Genomic DNA, 14,740 nt, shown 5'->3' with positions numbered 1-14,740 from the left:
GAGACATTTGCAGGATTCAATGGAATTTTAAAACAAACCAGTGGAAGCTCGAAGCACTCAGACCCAGAAGCAACTATGGAGAGAGAGAAACAGTTTACTTTGCAAGTAGGTGACTTTTCATCAGAACTGGCCATACATTGGCGCAGCTGGCTCACAGCTCCAGAGACCTGGGTTCGACCCTGACCTTGGATGCTGTCAGTGTGGAGTTTGCATATCCTCCCTGTGGCCACATGGGTTTCTTCCAGGTGCTCCGGTTTCCTTCTTCATTCCAATGTTGTTCAGGTTTGTAGGTTAATTGAGCCCCTCGTGTGTAGGGAGTGGATGAGAAAGTGGGATAACATAGACCTAGTATGAACGGGTGATCGATGTTCAACGTGGACTCGGTGGGCCGATGGGCATGTTTCCATGCTGTATCGTTCAATCAATTCCAGAAGTACATTTATTGAGCATGATGTGACAATTAAACTGACTTCCTTTCATCTTTCCATTCCTCTAGGTATTCTGACAGTACAATCGAGACCTTGGAAATTCTGCATGATGATGATAAAATAGATCTTAATCTGATTGTAGCTCTTATAAGGCACATTGTTCTCTCTGATGAGGTAAGGTGTTTATTTTAATTAACATATGTATAACATTTTTGAAACGTATTTAGTTTAAAAGTGCACGATGCGTCAGAGTAAAGTATTGATCGACAATTTGCCTTGAAATGTTGTATAATTGGGTATTTTTAAACTCTCTTCAGCGTCAAATCACTCCAATTCCTAGTTTTATTTTTGGCACATACATCAACTACCGAGAAGGGATCATTACTTTTAAGTGCCTTGCAAACCAGCTGTTCTTTAAGATGTTCTTGAGTTTTTATTTGATGTCGTTTTCTCTCTCACAAGGCATTTTAAGAGATCTACAAACCTTATGGTTATCTTTGCTTTGATTCCCAATCTAATGTGTTTGCTTGTTTGTTTAGTTAAGTTTAGAGATGCGGCGTGCAAACAGGCCCTTCGGCCCAGCGAGTTCACGCTGGCCATCGATCACATGTTCACACTAGTTCTACGTTATCCCAATTTCTCATGCACTCCTTACACTCTGGGGGCAATTTATAATGACAATTGACACGACTTTGAGATGTGGGTGGAAACTGGTGCAAGCCACCTCAGTCACAAACTGCAGAATGTGCAGACAGCACGTGAGGTCAGGATTTCACCCGGGTCTCTGACGCTGTGAGGCAGCAGCTCAACCAGCTGCACCACTGCCATGTATAGTTCCCCAGTACCAAGGATCTTCAGCCAATTACTCGGCCTGTATAATTAGGTGGGTTTAATTACATTCAATCCTTTAAGATCTCAGAACATTTGGAGCTATGGCGGTGTTCACATTTATTTCAGTCGCAGAGTTGCAACACAAGTTTTTAATATCCACGATCTATTTCAATAATGTTTAATTTTTGTGCTCTTGTCAAACGGGTTGAGAGGGAAAAATAGATTAGCCATGATTGATGGTGGAGTAGACTAAATTGGGCCGAATGGCCTAATTCGGGTCTTATAGTCTTATTTGCCTTGTCTATTCTCAAGTCAATAGAGGGCGACACAGCGATTGAGTTGTTGCCTTACAGCGCCAGAAACTCAGGTTTGATCCTGACTATGGTAATTGTCTGTATAGAGTTTACACATTCTCCCTGTGACTATGTGGGTTTTCTCTGGGTGCTTCGGTTTCCTCCCAAACTCCAGATGTACAGGTTTGTAGGTTAATTGGTTTCTGTAAATTATAAATTTGTGTGTGTGGGTCCCTAGTGTGTCGGATAGTGTTGGTATATGGGGTGATTGCTCGTCGGCATGGGCCGAAGGGCCTGTTTCCATGCTTTATCTCTATATTAATTGAAAGTTCAATTTTAGGTCCTGACCCAAAACGTCACCCATTCTTTTTCTCCAGAGATGCTGCCTGACCTGCTGAGTTACTCCAGCGCTTTATGTCAATCTTCAGCAAAATTCAATAATCTAATCGTGTTTTCTTGAAATGAACCTTTCCTGCAGTTATTTAAATAAATCCTGCGTTTACACCAAAAGGCTTTTGGAATGGGGAAACGCGTGCACTTTGATTTCTACCCATATCTTCCGTGAAATAATCACGCAGTAGTTAGCTTAATAACCTATCTATGCCATTTAATAAGATGCTTGAACAATTTATACCTGTTACAAGGGTGATCTCTTAAACTCTGCAGCATTAGTTATATATGGGGCTTCAAGGTCTGTTAGTGATTAAAGAGCAATTGAGGTCTAGCCAAATGCCCTCAGACAGCAAAGTCATACCATATTAATCATCTTATGGTGTTTCAGTGGAGGAAGCTAAGCAAAATGCTAAAGAATTATGATGTTCTCTTTGTGAATCATGTCCCTTTTTCTACTCAAAATGTTAGTTTAGTTTAGAGATACTACGTGGAAACAAGCCCTTCGATCAACCGAGTCCACGCTGACCAGTGATTGCTGTACACTAGCAGTATTACATTAGGGACAATTTACAATTTTTACCAAAGCCAATTAACCTACAAGTCTGCAAGTCTTTGGAGTGTGGGAGGAAAGCAGAGCACCCAGGTCATGGGGAGTACGTACGCACTCTGTACGGCCAGCACCCGTAGTCAGGATCGAACCTGGATCTATGGCACTTTAATGCAGCAACTCTACCACTGCCCCGCAGTGCCGCCCCTTGGTTGCTACGATGGACATTGAACAAAGAATTAGAGATCAGGTGGTAGGACATCATCAAGGTAATGCTGGTGTAGGAAAAAATATTTATTCACCTATTAAATCCCAACTTTCTTCTGTTCTAATATATTTCACATTAGTTTTTAATGTTTTGCCAGATGCCAGTAAGTCATTATGCAAGTTTGTATTGGTGCAATTTAAGAATGTATCAAAGCTAATTAGCGCAGCGTTTCTAATGGAATGGGTGAGTGTTTTATTTATTCCATAAATATTCTGGAAGGGCTACATGTCTTAATCGTGGGCATTTGTGAGTGGTTCCAAACAGTAAATCAGCAGTTTTATGATGACAATGCCTATTAAAACTAGCCCAGCTTTCATCTGTCCTAATATCTGATGCACATGGGTTTTTTAATTTTAATGTGCCAGATTACTAGTTTAAGTCATTGGTCAAGGTTTGTATTTAACATCTTTTAGAATGTATCACCAATGGTACTGACTGCAGTGACGTTTGGATTATAACCTGTTTTGCAGGATGGGCCATTTTGGTGTTCCTTCCTGGCTGGGACAATATCAGCACCTTGAACGACCTTCTAACTGCACAAACCATGTTTAAATCAGGTAACAGTGATTATAGCATTCTTTGCGGTGGGGTTTTGGTGAAAGCATGATCTTAATGATATGGATATTACCTAAGGGCAGCATGGTGGCACACCGGTAGACTTACTGCTTTACAGTGCCAGAGATCTGTGTTCAAACCAGTGGGTGCTGTCTGTACAGATTTTGTACATTCTCCTGTGACCAGCTTGGGTTTTCTCTAGGAGCTCCTTTTTCTTCCCACACACTCCAATGATGTACAGGTTTGTAGGCTAATTGGTTTGGTATAATGGTAAAATTGTAAAATCTTTCCCTCTGAGTTGGGTTTGCGTTTAGGTTATTGTCGTGTGTACTGAGGTACAGTGAAAAACTTTTGTTGCGTGTTATCCAGTCGGCAGAAAGACAATACAATCTCATTTCTCCTGCCTTCTTCCCACAACACTTACTCCCTTACTAATCAAGAATCTGAATCTGAATACTTGAAACATGGCTTTTACTTCTGTTCCCAACAATGCAGGAAGGACATTTTATACACTAGAGAGGAAGCAGAGAACATTTTACAAGGGCATTGTCACGATTGGAGAGGTTTTGTTCAGAATAAATAAAAGCACAATATGTCAGAGATTCTCAGCAAGTCAACCAGTATCTGTACCAGAATTGCCATTGACTTGAAACAAACTATTTCTTTCTTTACAGATGCTGCCTGACTTGCTGTGTGGTGTCAACACTTTCTTGCTTTATTTTAAATTTAAGGGTTTGGTCAACAAATTGGAGGGTATTTCAGGGAAAATGTTTTCATTCTATACAGTATGTCATGAGGGTTTAGTTTTGTTTAGAAATATGGCTCGGAAACAGGCCCACCATGCAGACCAGCGATCCCTGCACACGAGCACTATCCTACACACTTGGGACAATTTCCAATATTACCAAACCAATTAACCTACAATCCTGTACCCCTTTGGAGTGTGGGAGGAAACCGGAACACCTAAGAGAAAACCTGACCAAGTCACAGGGAGAATATACAGACTCTGTACAGACAGCACCTGTAGTCGGATTGAACCCAGGTCTCTGGCAGTGTATGGCAACAACTCTATCACTGTGCTACCTCCTGGCGGGTCTGGAACTCATTCCTTGAATTGATTTATGGAGAAGCAAACGCTCGATGGCGCAGCTAGTAGAACTCCGCGACGTCAGATTCCTCAGATCAACCCTGACGATGGGTGCTGTGTGTGTGGGGAGTTTGCGTGTTCCCTCTGTGATCATGTGGGCTTCTTTCGGGTGCGCTGGTCTCGTCCCATGTCATAAAGATGTGCGGTTTGGTGGGTTAATTGACTGATTGCTGTAAAATGCCCTTAGTGGGTCGTCAGCAGTAGAATCTATGAGGTATGAGCGGTAATGTGGCGAGAATCAAAAATGGGATTGATGTAGGATTTTTGAAAATGGTTTGATGGCAGGATGGGTTTGACGGGTGGTTTTCATGCTTTAGATATATAACATTTACCATTTTCATTTGGGTCTTATTTTCATTGTACCTTGGTACACCTGACAATAAACTTTAACCCATATGGCATGTTGAGAGCTGGATTGAGAAACTTTTTTTTAAGTCCAAAGGAGAACCCTGTTCTCCAGAGATGCTGGCTCACCCGCTGAGTTACTCCAGCAATTTGTGTTTTCTTTAAATAAACCAGAATCTGCAATTCCTTGCTTCGACAACAGTGCTATTTTTCCAGTTGTTGATGCGAGAAAACAAATGGCATCTTTCTTTACACAGGAATGTGGAAGCCAAGTCAGTGGCTATGTTAAAAGTGGAGATTGACAGATTCTTGATTACTACGGTGGCAAGGGTTATACGGCGAAGACAGGAGAATGGGGTTGTGAAAGAAAGATAGATTAGCCATGATTTAATGGCGGAGTAGACGAGGGGCCAAATGGCTTAATTCTGCTCTTGTGAACTTACAAATTCATGATTCTTTGACAGCAGAGTTTTTGAGCATTAGAAAATAATGTTATTATTCTAGTTCTGGATGAAATGCCACCCGGATTTTTAGACTGGTGCTATAAATCTTAACAACACTAAAGCTGCCCTGGTGCTTTCACAGAATAAAATTGCTCTCCACATGGTTGAATGAAATGTAATATTGCAGAGTGCATCTATTTCCAAAGAACTATCCATTTCATTATTGGAACAAGATTAGTCTTCCATTATTTCTGGTGAGGTGGTGCATTTCCACACTCAGTTATGTAGGTTTTTACTGAAATTTGGGACCTAAGACTAGCTTTGCATACAGAGCAGACACATTGGATAAATCTCACTTAACAAGTGGTGTGAAGTTATATGGAGCCAAAATGTGTGGGTGGACTTCAGTCGCAAGTCAACAATGGATGATGCAACCAAGTTAAACCTTTAAACTTTGGAGGTACAGTGTGGGAATGGGCCCTTTGGCCCACCGAGTTCGCGCCAACCATCGATCACCCCTACACATACTAGGTACAACTTTACAACCTTCTGGTGCTAATTAACCTACAAAACCTGCACGTCTTTGTAGCTTGGGAGGAAACCGGAGCACCCGAAAAAAACCCACCTGGTCACAGGGAGAACTTGCAAACTCCGTACAGACAGCACCCATCGTCAGGATTGAACTTTGATCTCTGGTGCTACCATTCTTTCACTGTGCCACACTATTAATTAATAATGGTGTGTTAAGGATAGTAAGTTATGAGAAGTAATAGCATTCCTTTACCAATGAACATTAAAAAGCAACAAATACCAGGAGGAAGCTTTCTGGCCCTTCAGTTTGCTTTGCTTCTCAGTATCATTGTGTAAAGTGAATATTTAAATAATTGCAGATGCTGGCAATAGAGAGAAATAGCATGGAAACAGACCCAATGGAGTCTGAAGTAGGGTTTCGGCCCGAAATATTGCCTATTTCCTTCGCTCCATAGATGCTGCCTCACCCGCTGAGTTTCTCCAGCACTTTTGTCTACCCCCAATGAAATCCACACTGACCATCAACCACTTATTTACGCTAATCTGTATTGTAATCACTTTCCCCCAGATTCTACCCCTTGCCTACACATATGGGGAAAATTTACAACAGCCAATTAACCTGCCAACTTGCATGCCTTTGGGATGTGGGGAGGGGGTGGGTGGGAACTGGAGCACCCAGAGGAATCGCACGTAGTCGCAGGGAGAATGTGAAATTTCCACAGTAACACCACCCAAGGTCAGGGTTGAACCCCGGCCTCTGGTGCTGTGAGGCAGCGGCTCTACCAGCTGTGCCACTGTAAATAGCTTGTTCTAAGCTCCCCCCCCCCAGTCTAGTTTCAGTCAAAAATCACTGAATCAAGCACTTGCGCATCTAAACTTTATTTTGACAAAACGCAATTACAGTTCCAACTACTGTACCTGACCACCGCGGGTTCGATCCTCGTATCTGCCTGATCAAGCCCTCTAGGCCTCGCTGAAACAGAGACACTCCAGAAGGTCACGCAGTCCCAAGCGCTCTCCCAGAAGATCGACGCAGGACCCAATAATACAGTGGCTAACGCATTGTATTTAAACAGTGTTTGTCAGAGGAAACGAACATTGCAACATGTGCCCTAATATGCAAGAAAACCAGATATGGCTCAATATTTAATCCAATCAACATCCAGCAATGTAAAGCTTTGCAACATTATTTACAATGTGTATGTCCGGTTTGCATTCATCCAATCCATTCTATGCATTTTGCACCTAATTGTCAGGGTCTGCAGATGTTCCCATTCTCTTCCTGCAGCTCTGATCTAGGCTCTAGACAAACTGGCACCATTCTGCAGCTTGTCCCCTTTCCACAGAAAGCACTTTTAAATTGACCAAACGGCCTAGCAGCCCCGAAGCCTTTACTCAATTTTAGTGTCCTAGCCTCTCCAATTTGGCCAGGATTAACACCGCGACTGTAATGATTGATAACTGAGGAGAAATTATTACAGACCACATTTTCCATATCTTCTTGGAATTGTGATTTGCTTCCAGAAAATTTGTGTAGGTGTTGGAGGTCATGTGGAATTGGACTAAAATTCCTATTTCACATGCAAGGACCTGCATTATATCTCCAACTTCCAGTTTCCAGTTGCCTGATGCCAGTTTTTATTAAGAGGCTCCTGTGTGGCAGATCCGATGAAATATATTCTGGTGCTGCAGGGTGGTTCAAGGTGCATGGTTTGCTTTCCCTGACATATGGTTCCTTTATTATTGCGTGTACCAAGGTAGAGTGAGCTTTTGCTAAATTACAGATTATTGCCATACATACAGTACGTACAATCCCCAGTTAAGCACATAATGCAAAGAAACAGCCCACTGAGTCCATATGCAAGGGTCACCAGATGTTGGCGCCATTTTCCAAGTCCCAGCTGGCCATAAAGGCCCGTTGCAGCCGTCGCCTCCATCCAGTCCTTCCGTAAACCGTCATCCCTCTCCTCACCCGGCCATCTTCATCCTTCGAACCCCAGGGGGCGCCTCCCGCAGCTGACCTTGAAGGCGAGGCAGGTAGGACCACCAGTTCTTCCTATCGCTGCTTGTCCAGCATCCGCCACTATCACAGACTCCCTTCACCTCGTCTCTGGTTGATGGCCTTTGAGGGCGAGGAGGGGCAGGGCTCGGCAGTTTCCTACTCCTGACTCCGCAGTGGGTTAACGTGCACTAATCAGACATGTAAAGGTCTCAATGTTTCATTAAAATGCATCTGGCAAATTTTGCTCTCCATCTGTCTGGTTCTGTGTGTGGTTTATGAATTAGATGCATCTCGTAATGGGGTAATTCCATGCTGTTCAACAACTTCATTGCCTGGTCTCTCATTTTCCGAAAATTATTCTGGCAATATGGTTAATTGATAAAAATACATATGATGGTCCTGAACACATTATCAGTGATGTAACCTGGGGTCATTGGGTGTTTCGGGTCTTTCAACATCAGACACCCTCACCCAGGCGACCCAGCCGTGGTTGATCAGACTATGACGTGTTCAGGTGGCATTCGCTCCACCCCATGGGCCTCCTCTCCTGATCCAGAGCCATCTCGAGGCCTTCTCCGCTGCCTCTGTGGTGTTCTTGATGGCTCTTCTCCTCTCCCTTCCGGGTGTTCCCAGCACACTCAAGACTTTGTGGAGCGATTGCCCTGCAAAACCTCTGCAGTCAACCTCGATGGGCATACACCTCGCCTTCCAGTCCTGCTTACGGCAGTCTATGACCAGCTCTTCGTACTTTCTCATCTTCCTCTCGTGGGCCTCCTCCAGGGTGCCAATAGAACAGTCAGAATAAATGGACGTACCTTTAGAATGGAGGTGAGGAATTTCTTCAGCCAGAGGATGGCGAATCTGTGGAATTCATTTACACAGATGGCTGTGTAGGCCATTGGGTACTTTTAAAGCCGAGATTGACAGATTCTTGATTAGTAAGGTTGTGACAAGGGTTATGGGGAGAAGGCAGGAGAATGGGGTTGAGATTGAAAAATAGATCAGCCATGATCGAATGGTGGAGCAGATTTGATGGGCTGAATGGCCTAATTCTGTTCCTATATTTTATGGTTTTCTAGAACAGTACATCTCAGCAGTATCCCAATGAATGGCATTCTGATTCTTGCAGTTGTCATAGTGCTACGGTTTTAGCCCAAAATGCCAGGATTTTCAATAAGAATTGGTTTTTAATTTGTTCTTTATTATCCTGCAGATCGTTTTGTGATCATTCCTCTACACTCTCTCATGCCTTCGGTGAATCAGACCGAGGTAGGGTAAATTTATTATTACATAACTTTGTTATACCTAAACACTTGTTTTGAGGTTTTAGTAATGATTACTTTGTCTTCAGCTATTAGTTCTCAATTTCTCAGTTAAAGTAATCATTTGAAGTTGTCCCCACTTAAAAGTAGACTCTCAATGCTGGTTTATACAAAAGGTAGACAGAAAATGCTGGAGTAATTCAGCAGGTCAAGCAGAGGTCTGGAGAAAATGGATGGGTGACGCTTGACATCTGAGGTCATCTGTTGCTGGCCCTGATTTATCTTGGTCTTTTCTCGCCTCCAGTTCTTCACAACACCCCACCACCCCCCACCTCTACTTTCAGTCTGAAGAAGGGTCCCAACCTGAAACCTCACTAATCCTTTTGCTCCAGAGATGCTGCCTGATCAGCTAAGTTACTCCGGCATATTTTGTCTATCTTTGGTACTATGTTTACATATTCTGTTGAGCTGCTGCAAATAAAGCCCCTGTCCCACGATGTGAGTTTACCCAAGAGCTCTCCCGAGTTTAAAAAAAAATCAAACTCGTGGTACTTCATCACGAGTATTTTTTTCACTCTTGGAAATTTTTCACACTGTTGAAAAACTTTGTGAGTTTCCACGTTTCCTGAGTACCTGCCGTTAGCATTACGAGCTGCTACGAGACATCCACGAGCTCCGACGTTCCTGCTACGTACTTGCCACGAGTTTGATTATTTTTTTTAACTCCGTAGAGTTCTTGGGTAAACTTGCATCGTGGGACAGGGCCTTAAGAATTGTCAGGATGTATGGCAATAAAGTACTGTTGACACTGTTGTCTGGAATCATTGGCATTAATATTAATGAGAGAATAGTGGTGCTTTGAGTGTTTCATACAAATAGACTGCAATTTTTGCTCTGCTTCGTGGGTACGTTAGCTGTGATATCTTACTGTGGACTTGTGGAAATGTGAGGGGCAGAATAAACCATGCCTGTTTTTATGTGTAAGAAGAAACTGCAGATGCTGGTTTAAACCAAAGATGGACACAAAAAGCTGGAGTAACTCAGCGGGACAGGCAGCATGTCTGGAGAGAAAGAATGGGTGATGTTTTGGGTCAAGACCCTTCTTCAGACTGGTTACGGATAAGGGAAATGCGATATGTGGACGGTGATGTGGAGAGATAAAGAACAATGAATGAAAGATATGCAAAAAAGTGACAATTATAAAGGAAACAGGCCACTGCAAGCTGTTTGTAGGGTGAAAATTAGATGCTAGTATAAAATTGTGTGGGGGAGGGATAGAGAGAGAAGGAATGTCAGGGTTATCTGAAGTGAGAGAAATATGAGATGCTGTTCCTCCAATTTGCATTTAGCCTCACCCTGACAATGGAGGAGACCGAGGACAGAAAGGTCTGTGTAGGAATGGGAAAGAAAAGTGTCCAGCAACCGGGTATTATTATTGTTGTCGATTTTGGACTGTGGTTTCCTCCCATAGTTCAAAGACGTACGGGGTTGTAGGTTAATTGGCTTTGGTTAAAAAAATAATGAATTTGTCCCTAGTGTGTAGGATAGAACTAGTGTATTAGTGTGGTGATCGTTGGTCGGTACGGACTTGGTGGCCCGAAAGGTCTGTTTCCACGCTTTATCTCTCAAATTATAGCAAAAATCATTGTGTGCTCATTCTGTCAATCAACAAGCAACCCTAAGAGACACTTGAATCTTGAGCAAAAACACAAAGTGCTGGAGGAACTCAGCGGGTCAGGCAGCAGCTGGGGAGGGAAATGGGCAGATGAACGTTTCGGGTCAGGTACCTACTTCAGAATGTTAGGAGTAGGGAGGGGGGAGAAAGCTGGGGTTTGGACAAAGCCTGGTAAGTCATTCTAAAAAAGAGTCTCGACCCGAAACAACACCTGTTCATTCCCTCCCCAGATGCTGCTTGACCTGGTGAATTCCCCCAGCATTTTGTGTAGTGCTTAAGAAAAGGATTATTTTCAGTATATCGAAGGGAAATGCAAAAGAAAAACAATGTGGTAACCTTATCTATAAACAGCGGGATAAGGGTCCAGAAATATGCATTAATGTTTGCATTTATAATTGAAGCATAGCTCTGTAAGTGACAAAGTTTGCAGATTGTTGTTTTGCTAGACTCTGGATAAACTGGGACACCTTAAAAGGCATATTTATCGGACATTAATGAGATATTTGGGTAACTATAACATTTGCCACAAATATGATTAGATTGACATCTTCTGATTTCAAGCTTTTACAGGGAAAGTGATGGAAGCCGTGAATCCTATTTCTGATTCAATTTATGTTACATTTAAATGACATGCTGTCAGAGGATAATGATTTATCTATTAGAGATGTAGGATTGGTATAATTTAGATTGGTTATATTTGCAGGTTTTCAAGAGGCCACCTCCAGGAGTTCGTAAAATTGTAATTGCCACTAACATTGCAGAGACAAGGTAATGGACACATCACTCTTATAGTGGGAGAAATGTTCTTCAAATAACTCTGTACAAAATGCTTTTGCTAGGACTTAAATAAGTCCTCAACAAGTCTAAAAATGTCCTCCTTTGTGCGACCTCCCATCATTTTGTTTATTCCTCAAAGATTTTCATCTAGTGAAATATCTTGATTTCCCTCCTGACTTTTTAAAATAAATGTATTTGAGAACTACTCCTTACGTTTAGGTGTATTATTATTGCCTGGTGCTCCTATGTACAGTGAAAAGCTTTATTTTGCACAATAATATATATGTACAATCAAGTCAAAGTCAAAGTACAATATGTAGAGCAAAGGGAAAGATAGAATGCAGAATTAGTTCTCAGCATAACTGTTCCAGAGATAAAGCCCAACACTTGCTTTTGGGTAGGTTGGATTCGAGTTATATCCTAGTTTAAGTCAAACACAAGATCTTGAGGTATCTAAAGACCATATTTCATCTTGTGGGAGAATCCACAACTGGGGATGACTATTTAAAATAAGGTTGTCTATTTAAAAATGTGCCAGGGGTTATGGGGAGAAAGCAGGAAAACAGGGTTGAGAATGATTGTATGACGGACTGGACTTGATGGGCCGAATGGCCTAATTCTGCTCCTGTAACCTATGTTCTTCCAAAAATTCAGGAGGATTTTTTCAGTCCTTGGAAAAAATTCTCTGTTTTTTAATTCTGAGGATTGAGTGCTTTTGGAACTCTTTCCCAAAAAGCAATGTGTTTTAAGGCAGAGTTATGTGGATTATTCTGGGCAGTGGGCAGGTGCTACAGACCTGCACGGTAAGGTAGACGCTCCCTCCCCCACGAGTCACGGACGGATGGTGCTCGTCAGCCTGGGAAGGCAGTCCATCTAGGAGAGTGAAAAGGTGTTTAAGAAGGAACTGCAGATGCTGGAAAATCGAATGTACACAAAAATGCTGGAGAAATTCAGCGGGTGCAGCAGCATCTATGGAGCGAGGGAAATAGGCAACGTTTCGGGCCAAAGCGTCTGAAGAAGGGTTTTGGCCTGAAACGTTGCCTATTTCCCTTGATCCATAGATGCTGCTGCACCCGCTGAGTTTCTCCAGCATTTTTGTGTACCTAGGAGAGTGAAAACTGATTTAAAACCTCCACTGCCTTGTGGCCATATCCAGTCATGGAAAAGGCTCCTGGAGTAAACCTCAAGAAAATCCGGAGTCGGAGCCCCTAAGGCAGTTTGTCGTTGTCTACAACCTTGCTCTGGCAATTCCTGCGACGGCGCTGGTGCCAAACTGTAACGGCCCTGCTGTTCCTTTGGATCGATCAGTGACGTGGAGAGGGGGGACGTGCTGCATGGGCAACAGCCTGTCCTCCATATAACATCGCCCAGGCTTGCATCCGACCAGGGTGCTTCACCCATGGTCAGTCATGACCGAAGGGGAGCCTACTACTACTATGGATCATTGCCAAAAAATGGAATGGATGGGATAGGCAGTGATGTGGAGTTGGAGACACAAGAATCTACAGCTGCTGGAATCTTGACCAAAACACAAAGTGCTAGAGGAACTCAGCGTGTCAGGCAGCATCTGCGGTGGGAATGGACAGCGACGTTTTGGGTCGTGAAGTTGACAATCATTTAATTGAACGGCAGGCAGGTGGAGCAGCTAAATAGCCAACATATGCTCGAAATTAATTTGTATGTAAGTGAAGATCATTCTCCTTGCTTACGAAGTATAGAACAGCTATACCATGGGGTCATCAACCCTAACTAAAAGGGTGTGATTGGAGAGTGCAACAGAAGGTGGTTATTAAATCCTTGAGTTTAAGAAGGAACTGCAGAGGCTGGAAAATCGAAGGTACACAAAAATGCTGGAGAAACTCAGAAGGCTTTCGGCCCGAAACGTTGCCTATTTCCTTCGCTCCATAGATGCTGCTGCACCCACTGAGTTTCTCCAGCATTTTTGTGTACCTCATTAATCCTTGAGAATTGAATGGATCAGTCCTGCTTTGAATGATTGAACAAATAAAGCAGAAGGCATTGACTCAATATTCAGAATACCGTCCTTGAAATTTTAAACTGTCTACCATTCTTGGAGGACATTGATTAAAAGATCATACTACTATTTCAAAGATGAACTTGCATTTATATCAAATCACTCATATCCTTGGGTCACGCCAGCCTTAGTCCAAGCATGGGCGAGAGACCTGCATTCCAGAGAAGTGGTGATAATGATTGGCCTTGATTTTAAGGCACCATTTAATTGAATATTGCTTCAAGGAGCCCCAGTAAAGTAGAAGAGGATGCTTGAATGGTTGCAGTCACGTTTGGCTCCAAGGAAGATGCTTGTGGTTAGTAGAGGTCAATGAGCACAGCCCTAGGATGTGACTGTATTTCATCAGGGCAATGTCCTTGGTCCAACCATCAATTGCATCATCATGGACCTCCTTTCCATCAGATGAGAAGTTCACGTCATAAGAGTAGATGTAGGTCTTCGGTCCATTGAGTCTATTTTGCCATTCAATCATGACTTCTCTGTCTTTCCCTCTCAACCTTATTCCCCTGCCTTCTCCCCATAACTTTTGACTCCCTTACTAATCAAGAATCTATCACTCTGCCTTAAAAAGACACAATGACTTGGCCTCCACAGCATCTGTGGCAATGAATTCCACATTCACCACTCTCCGACTAAAGAAATTCCTCCTCAATTCCTTTCTAAAGGTATGTCCTTTTATTCTGAGGCTATGCCTTCTGGACCCAGACTCTGCCACCAGTAGAAACATCCTCTCCACATCCACTCTATCCAGGTCTATCACCATTCGTAGAGGTGCTTGTTGATAATTGCATAATATTCATTTCCATTCATTTTTCCTCAGCATGTGAGCCATTCCATGTGTACGGGCTGGTATATGGCAATGGTTCAATGGATTCTTTATTATCACGTACCAAGGTACAGTGAAATGTTTAATTTGCATATGTTCAGCAGGACTATCACCGTACATAAGTGCAATCCCCCAATTACTTCAGAATGTTCAGAACAGCCCAGTGATTCCATATGCAAGAGGTACCATTTTGCAGTCAAATAATCTTCATTCATAAAAGTGGCAAGGTGCCACCATCTGATTCATCAGAGAGTCAAAACACCTACCCATCACATCCAAAGGGATTACCCATCTGTGAATTCCCCAACAGTGATGTCTTTGGGTCACCATTGTCAAATATGAACCTGCCAGATAAATACCATGGCTTCAGCAACAAGTCATA

The 14,740-nt window shown here is 42.8% G+C and overlaps 1 protein-coding gene across 1 annotated transcript in view; it reads left to right on the top strand.

The window, feature by feature from the left end:
• Positions 1 to 14,740, top strand: part of dhx36 (DEAH (Asp-Glu-Ala-His) box polypeptide 36) — a 69,739-nt gene that overhangs the window by 25,245 nt on the left and 29,754 nt on the right. The window contains 4 exon segments of the mRNA XM_055645766.1: positions 497 to 609; positions 3,231 to 3,317; positions 8,997 to 9,052; positions 11,424 to 11,488. Of these exon segments, the coding sequence (XP_055501741.1) occupies positions 497 to 609; positions 3,231 to 3,317; positions 8,997 to 9,052; positions 11,424 to 11,488 (321 nt within the window).

This window comes from Leucoraja erinacea, chromosome 14 (assembly GCF_028641065.1).
Source record: "Leucoraja erinacea ecotype New England chromosome 14, Leri_hhj_1, whole genome shotgun sequence".
NCBI lineage: Eukaryota > Metazoa > Chordata > Chondrichthyes > Rajiformes > Rajidae > Leucoraja > Leucoraja erinaceus.
The sequence above is the reverse complement of the archived record's forward strand: the minus strand, read 5'-3'. Positions and strand labels throughout refer to the sequence as shown.